General features: G+C 42.1%; 1 protein-coding gene across 1 annotated transcript; it reads left to right on the forward strand.

Annotated features, from left to right (window-relative positions):
• The first annotated feature begins 3,578 nt into the window (after positions 1 to 3,578).
• LOC118770172 (CMRF35-like molecule 9) lies at positions 3,579 to 7,397 on the forward strand. Its single transcript, XM_036517677.1, has 7 exons — positions 3,579 to 3,649; positions 4,803 to 5,132; positions 5,613 to 5,945; positions 6,127 to 6,541; positions 6,790 to 6,884; positions 7,063 to 7,112; positions 7,281 to 7,397. The coding sequence occupies exons 1-7, from the start codon at positions 3,604 to 3,606 to the stop codon at positions 7,362 to 7,364; spliced, it is 1,353 nt and encodes a 450-aa protein (XP_036373570.1). The 5' UTR covers positions 3,579 to 3,603; the 3' UTR covers positions 7,365 to 7,397.
• The last annotated feature ends 1,067 nt before the right edge of the window (positions 7,398 to 8,464 follow it).

The raw sequence follows: 8,464 nt of genomic DNA on the forward strand, positions 1-8,464 counted from the left end.
CTACTGTTTCATTATACCAACGGAACAACACAGGCGAGACAGTACATTACAGTTTTGTCATTTAGCAGACGCTCTTATCCAGAAAGACTTACACAGGTTACAGCTTTACACATTACCAATTTAAACAGCTGGATATCTACTGAGGCAATTCTGGGTTAAGTAGGCCTACCTTGCCCAAGGGTACAACAGCAGTGGCCGAACGAGAAATCGAACCTGTAACCTTTCGGTTACGAGCCCTGCTCCTCTCCACTGTGCTACACGGCGTCCTTTAATTCATATTCTCCTGATAATTTATCAAAATAGTGGCAAATAAATGCGATATTTTACGCAGAGGTTCAAATACGACTGGGATGATGGAATGGTTGTGTCTGTATTTTAACAGCAGTGGTACTACGTTTGCGCTGTTACAATCTGACGAATTTGGGACCCAGCAAAGTAAATACAGAGTATCATTGCTGAATTTAAAATGATGCAATCAGTGTCATGTCTGGAAGGGAAATCAAATATCCAAGTCACCATATCTGAACAACTCTTCTTTGGCGTCATGTCATTCAGGCAGAATAATTTATCGTCGCTCCTTTTAGAGTTTTTCTCTTTTTTTGCAGGAAGCACAGGTATCCATATTTAACGCACATTTTGCCCAAGAGAGACCTTGAATTTAAAGCGGAAAATGAGAGCTGATTTACTATCATTTGCGAAAAAGATGATTAAGGAAAAAAAATTATGTTGCAACTGGGTGTGTGTGCAATGACCAGCAGGGGGCGTTCCAATCTTAGGATTTACAGTAGTGTAGAGCAGAAAAAATACATGAAAATCGAATACATTAAACTCTAGTGATGTGTGACTTTTCCCACCTATCACAGATCCGTTAATACTGATTTCAGTCCAACAGTAAAGCTTATGCGACTGCTTTGCTAATATACCACAATGAAAAAATGGTGCAGCAAAGTTTGTAATGTGAGTGGAGTTTCACAGATGCTGATCAGCGTTCCCTGAATCAAGTGTTGACAATAAACTGCCATGAAGAGGAAGCAAGTTGCTCCAGGTGACAGGAAGTTGCATGTTGTAACTGAAAACTCTAAGTTACAGAAAATGTCAGGAGCGCAAATACAGCCATTATATCACAATTAAAGAGTCTTAACTTCTCTGTCAGCATTGTGAACATTCCTGTGTCTATTGTTTATTCTATTGTTCTGATTCCTGGAACACTGTGTTTTGCAGCTGATGTAACAGGAAAGTCACTGGAAACAGCCAAAGGTGAGGAAAACTAGACCACATTTGCTTCATTGTGTGAAAACTGTCATTCTGTGGAGTCCCAGGCCCTGTGGGAATTTCCTCTGGGTGAGCTCCTGGATCATTAGGCTTAATTAAGCCCTTATTTGAATACTGATATTCATCAGATATTTCTTGGTTTGATCTGCCATAAAATTAAATTATTCCTAGTGAAAGAAATGTTTTTTTTTTGACAGAGATCATTAATTTCTTTAAAGTGGCTATGAATATGAATAGAACCAAATACACCAAATGAACCAAACGAATAGAGCAGAAACACACATGCTTAGATTCATCTGATGAAACAGGCTCCCTGCTACTAATATCTGTAAATGTGCTATGAGGAGCACACAATACTTGTTTTTTGGTGTGAAATCCAGGCAATTATTACATTAACAGTCCACTTATTTACTGATTGATAGCTGTAGATGGAACTACCTGCTCCTCAGTCCTCCACACATTTGAATCTTTGCATTTCTGCTCTCATTCTTCACATACTTTACTTTTACAACATCAAATAAGGCTGTTCGCTTTGTTGTTGCTGTTGTTTGTTTCATATGCTGTTAGGATCTTAAGAAGGGGTATTTTAAAACTTTAATGCACTCACCCAAATAGGACTACATATGCACTCTGACATGAATGTTTTAATTAAGTAAAATCTATCTATCGTGTTGCAAGTGGCCTTTTTCCCCTGAAATCGCCCACTGTTCAACAAAACAAATGTTAGCACTTCTGTAACCACTAGTGTCCTACATAACAAAAGTTTTAGTTTTAGCACCTTTACTTCTCAGCCTTTAATTACAAATGTTTTCATAAGGCTGTCCCAGATATGGGCTTAACATATCAGATGAAAACGGATACAATGCTGACGAGAGTGGTTTTTGACCTGGATTTCCCCCTCGTAGGAAATTGTGCTCGGAAGCTTTATGTGTGGAGGAGAAACTCTGCAATACTGGGCTTAACCCTTACTCAACCACATCGCTGTTATCAGAACTTCCCTTTTTACAAAGCTTGCCACATTTCTCTCTTTGTGTCACAGTGCTTTGCCAGGCTTCACTGCACAGAGTCTCCTGTTGTTGTGCAGCTTACAGAGAATAGTTTAAGCAGGGTGAATCAAACCGCACGTCTTCAGATTACATCTTGGTTCCTGGGACTAGGACATACCTTACACATAATTCCTGACACCTCGACACCCCTTACCTGGAGACATTTTACGTCAATAGGCTCATCTCTTCACATTCTCTCCATGTTCGTGTAGGAATAGTAACACAGGATGAATTCCATCTGACGCACTTGCACGCAACCAACAGCTATTCTTCACACTACATGTCCCACAATGCACCACAGCAGAGTGAACACCCATTGGAGGATAGGTGCACTGATGTCATCAGCACAACTTTCAGGCTGACAGAGGTTGCTGTTGCGGGAGAAGAGCAGGCCTTGTCCAATGAAAAACCATCTCACTAAGAAGAAGACCCATTTCTGTTCATTTTCAGTAAATGACGCAACCTCAGATTCAAACTCAGGTGTGACCTGTAGGAACAATTACCTTATCTGGCTGAGTCACTCAGGAGACAAAGTCTTTCCTTATGATCACTTTAAGCATCCCCTATGTTCTTCTATCTGATTGGTTGTATGCTAATTTTGGCACTGTTTTTTTTTTAGCTTGATATGTTATTGCTTAAGTGTGATTTGCTACTGTGTGCCCACTGTATAAATAATAATAATAATAATAATAATAATAATAATAATTATTATTATTATTATTATTATTATAATAAATCACCAAGCTGAATGAAATAAGTATGGGTAATACAAGATTGTCAGGTCATATTGCATGCTGGTGTGGACAAAGAAGAACTGAAAGTATCAGAGGTTTACCACTGAGATGCAAAACATTGGTTAACAGTTCATCACTGGTTTCTTAGACGTCAGACCAGAACCAGGATATGATTGCTCTAGGGGAAAATACACAGAAATAAGCACATATATACACCACTTAGACACCTACAAAGATATATGTGTGTATATTACTCAATTTTTATACATTACTTAACAACTTTTTCCCCAAATGAATAACGAGGAATGCAGAATCAAATAATTATCATGTAATTTGATTTGCCTCAAAGCAGAACACGTTTCACAATCTCCACTCACAGTGGTTCACGTCACTGTCGGATTTTATGGCACACATCAGGGAGAGTGAACCGATGAGATGACTAATTTCAGGGACAGACAGGAAGAGGGGGTCACTTGGAGGCACGCTGCTATCCCCAGTTAGGCGGAAAGTACCAGTTAGTCTCAGAAAACCAAAGCCTCAGAAACACATACATGGCTCCTCTCCTCTTCCTCCTCCTCTTCTTCAGTGGACTCCCAGGTAAGACTCATTCTTCATCTGACTAGGCAAACTGGACCCTTTTATGCTGTGCGTATCTGAAGTGGTATAAATAAGATCACTAATTTTCTGAAACAAGGGATCTAAGTCATTAGGTTTTCACAATTATGTATTTTTTCCCACAAAATTGTTACTAAATTTTGAACACTGTAAATTATGTATTCAGTCTAACATTAGGTTATTAAGTTGAGTACTACCAACACATACCACTGTAAGCTACAGTATAAGGATATTGTGTTGAAACTACATAATTCTGTATTATATTCTGTAACTCACCTTAACTATGGCTAATGTCCCAGTCTGCATTACAGAACACAACATGAGTGTTTATGAAATAATACTAATAATAATAATAATACATGTTTTGATGTAATGAACCATTATTGGCATTCACTTTTGAAATACCACTTACAGTACTGGCTTTATGGAAGTCATTTGTCAAAATGTGCAAAAATCTAAGAATGTATTTGACCACATATGTATATTGTGTACTATTTTCTATAAAAATGATCATGATCAAGGGGAAGGAAAAACACTTGATTGTAGACTGAGGAAGAAAGCATTTCTTACTTTTGATTTGTTTCGCAACTTTTGATACTTCCAATTGCGTTGGCAGCTGAAATGGCAGATGCACTGGACATCTTTACATGTTCCTCTTTTTCTGAAGAAGTTTATGCTTTGCAAATTAAATGAAAAAAAAAGTATATACTTGCTTCATTCATACTATTTCACACACGTTTAAAAATGATAGCGTCATAGAAAGCATGGATGGACAACACTTTATGAATAGGATTTTATGTGAGCATGACCTTTTGTGATGACTCAGTCGTCCGCGTCTTCTTGCGGTCTGTCTTTTTCTCGCTTCTCACGTTTGTTTTGAAAGTTGCGAAAAACAGGAACATTTGCTAGGACACACGTTGACGTATTCAGATGTTGCTGCAACAGACTGTATGAATGGACGGAACGGCATACACAACTTGATAGGGAGCAGGTAGCCGTGTTTTTACAACATCAAGTGTCTGAATCGATTAGTATAATGCATATTTCATTAGAGAATGCAGAGAAAAACGTTTGTAGTTTTCTTATATATTAACTGATTAATGAAATGTCATGGAAACGTCTGATCCCCTTCCAGGATTTCACAGCGTGAAGACAGTGAGCAAAGTGACCGTACAGAGGGGTGGATCTGTCACCATCCCGTGTCACTATGATCAGAAATATAAAGACTATGTGAAGTACTGGTGCAGAGGTTACAGCTGGCCCACCTGCACTGTGATAGCGCGCACTGACTCTACACGGAGAAGAGAAGACGTATCAATCACCGATGACCCCGCCCAGCAGGTTTTCACCGTGACCATGAGGAACCTGCAGGAGAGGGATAGCAACAAGTACTGGTGTGCTGTGAAAATTAAGGGTTTTGGGACACCTGATGACAAGGCACCTCTGTTCCTGACGGTTTCCACCGGTGAGCTGACTGTAGCATGCACACATAGCCAAATATACAGACGCGCACAGACACATGCACATATGCACACTATCTTGCAGTGTAGCATTGTGGTAGGAAGCTGCATAGACTTGTAACCAAAAGGTTGCTGGTTTGCTTCGTTGGTGGGACAGTGTTGCTGTACCCTTGGGCAAGGTGTTTAACCCAGAATTTCCTCAGTAAATATCCAGCTGTATAAATGGATAAAGTAAAAATTGTAAGTTGCTCTGGATGAGAGTGTCTGCTAAATGACAGTATTGTAATGTAATCTTGAAATGCTTGCTACCAAACTACTGGCTACTAATCTGTCTCACCACTTCTCCTAAACATGCAAAACAGCAGAGACCTGCTTAGGACTGACACTTTGCTGCTATTTTCATGTTTCCATAAATTTTGCAACTATTTCCATATCTGTTCATGATTCTCCTCCTCGGTACTCATTGACACTGTCTCTGTGTTCAGGTTCTCCTGGTCTGTCGGTGCTGAACAACACAGTGGTGGGTGAGGAAGGGGGCAGTGTCAGCATCCAGTGTCTCTATAGTGACAGCCTCAAGGAGAGAGGGAAGAAGTGGTGCAGGAGTGGGGACTGGAGCTCCTGTATGACAGCAGGGGGAACTGGGATATCCCAGCATGCATCTGTGCAGATCAGTGATGACAGAAGAGGAGAGTTCAATGTAACAGTGAGGCGACTGGAGAGGAAGGACACAGGCTGGTACTGGTGCACTGCAGGAGACACACAGGTGCCTGTTCACATCAGCGTGGTGCAGCCAACAGGGACACAACGCGCCATCAACTGTAAGTCACTAAGGCTGCCTGGACAGGTGAAACCCTGGGGAGGTTCCCCTCCAGTCAGTTCCTCACCACCTGATGCATAATACGTAATAACATACTGCATTGGCATTTCAAGTGTTTGTCACAGAGCTTACAGTGAACTGAGTCTCACCCCATTCCTTGGTTCTGCTTTGACCCACTTCAGCAACGTCGCCCCCGACAACGCCACAAACAACATTCATGACAACATCGCTCTCTACAGGAGCATCTACAGACAGCATAGCATCTCAGACCACGACTGAGTCTGTCCGACCAGCAACATCGTCTACTCTACCACCTACAGCTCCATTTACGACACCAAGTGCTACTCTAACAACTGCACCCACAGCATCCTCTGTTGTAACAAAGTCTCCACTTACAACAGCACCCTCTACCCTAACAGAAACTCCACCTAAAACATCATTCTCTGTTTTAACTACAAGAACATCACCCTCCACATTAGCAACAACAGCTACATCAACACCAGCTCCTGACGTGCCAACAACGTCTTCTACATCCCCGGCCTCAACCAGAGTCAACAGTGCTGTAAAGGTGGATACGCAGAGCCAGACATCACACAGGTGCGGTCATGTGACCAGAGCACTATACTCCTCCTCTTCCTCTACATCCTCTTCCTCCTCAGTGTTCCCCTGCCCTCTTTGTGCCTTGCACTGTGATTCTCACAAACGTTGGGGCTCACCTCAAATGACTCTTAGGTATTTTGTAATTCACCCACACCACCTGTCTCCCTTGCCTTGGTAGCCCTTTCCGCCCCGTGTTCGGGTTCGGGGTCAGCTGTGCTTTGACAGTATCCGCCTCTCTGTTTCAGCCTCCACCTGTGGCAGGTTTTTTCGATAGCCTGCGGCGTGCTGTTGCTCTCGGTGACGGTTGCCATGGCATCGTGGAAGACATGCAGAAAGCGCAGTGAGTGGCCTTTAGTTTGTTTGTTTACCTCCCTGTCTCTGGTGCTACGGGATTCTTCCTCATTCCCTCGCTGTAGTTCTGGTGCACGTTTCCTCTGGGAATAAACAAGCGTGAGAGTTTTCTCTGAGCTGTCTTCTTTGTTGGTATTGAGGTCCACGTGTCCGTGTTCCTTTCACAGGGAAAGCGTACAGGAGATGGGAGACGGATGAGATGGAGACACACCTTGCAGTGAGCTCACCCCTCTTTTGTTCTTATTTTTATTTACTTTTTGCACAGATTTAGAAGATTGTTTTCTTTGCATATTTCACTAATTTAACTTTTGTCCTGCATCTGCAGTCAGGGATACTTCGGCCTCTGACCCCTCTGTGGAGTTATGTAAAGTTTTGTCTCTTTTAGCTTCAGGCGGACGGCGACGCTGACCTCACGGGCCCTGCCGATACTGTCCTCAGCAGCACCCCCCAGGGAGAGCACCTGTGTTAGCAACAGCTAACATTCCCATAACCTTTCTGTAACATTGTGGCTGTGTCATCATATTGTTTATTTTATATTTCTCTAAAATGAATGTGCTTGCTACTTATTTGTGCACAATTGCACATTTTCCTTGTACATAAAACAATATAAATATAATATGATTTCAACCTTCCACCTGTGTAGATTCATTTGTTCTTATTATAAGGGCAGCAGTTTGGCGTAGTGGTGAGGAGCAACAGTGTGGTGTAGCAGTAAGGAGCAGGGCAGCTGTGTGGTACAGGGGTAGAGATCAGGGCTTGTAACCCAATTTTTTCTCATTTGAGCCCCTGCGCTGCTGTTGTTTCCTTGGGCGAGGTACTTATCCCAGAACTACCTCAGTAAATATCAAGCTGTATGAATGGCTAATTTGTAAAAATTGTAACCTATATTACAATCCTACAAGTCATTCTGGATAAGAGTGTAAATTAACTGAAAATGTAGATGTAATTCCTTGCTGTGAGCTGTCTGCTGTGAACCTGTTCACCTACGAGTTGATCTGATGGCCGGCTGTAATAAGAGTCCAAGTCTTTCGTTAATAATATGGCCAGAATGACCATGAGGCTTCTGACAGTGCAAAAAAAAGTAAAATAAAAACGTGCAGTGATGTGGGTAGTGCAGTCATTTTGGGACCTGGGTGTCAGAGCAGTCAGGGAAAAGGACAATATGATGGAGATTGAAGTTTCTGTCCTAAAAGTGCTGGCATTTTGTCCAGTGCAGCCGGTTGATGCGGCCGTGCTATTTAGGATGTGGTTGTAACTGTAAATGTGCAGGACACAGTGCTGTCATGTGCACAAGATTCAGCTTGTCTTTTTTTTGCCGAGAGTTTCCTCCGCCTCAGTCTGTGAGCAGAAGACCCACATCTGGAAATTGCTGTTTTACACTGCTTTACGCATTCATATACATATGTGCAAGTGATGGTGTGTGTGTGTGTGGGTGTGTGTGTGTGTATGTATACGGGAGTGAACTCACATACGTGTGTGGCTCTGAGTTGAGACAGAACAGAGGAAGGAAGTCAAAGATACAGGGATGTCACAGAGGAGCAGAAAGTGACAGTCTGCAGAGTGCTGGTG

The sequence above is a fragment of the Megalops cyprinoides genome, chromosome 2 (genome assembly GCF_013368585.1).
Source record: "Megalops cyprinoides isolate fMegCyp1 chromosome 2, fMegCyp1.pri, whole genome shotgun sequence".
NCBI lineage: Eukaryota > Metazoa > Chordata > Actinopteri > Elopiformes > Megalopidae > Megalops > Megalops cyprinoides.

Bases quoted from the DNA above. Each gene is read 5' to 3' on its own strand.
- LOC118770172 (XM_036517677.1), top strand. From the start codon at position 3,604: ATGGCTCCTCTCCTCTTCCTCCTCCTCTTCTTCAGTGGACTCCCAG. The intron at 5,946-6,126 runs GTAAGTCACTAA...GACCCACTTCAG, and splicing joins GACACAACGCGCCATCAACT to CAACGTCGCCCCCGACAACG. The intron at 6,542-6,789 runs GTGCGGTCATGT...TCTCTGTTTCAG, and splicing joins CAGAGCCAGACATCACACAG to CCTCCACCTGTGGCAGGTTT.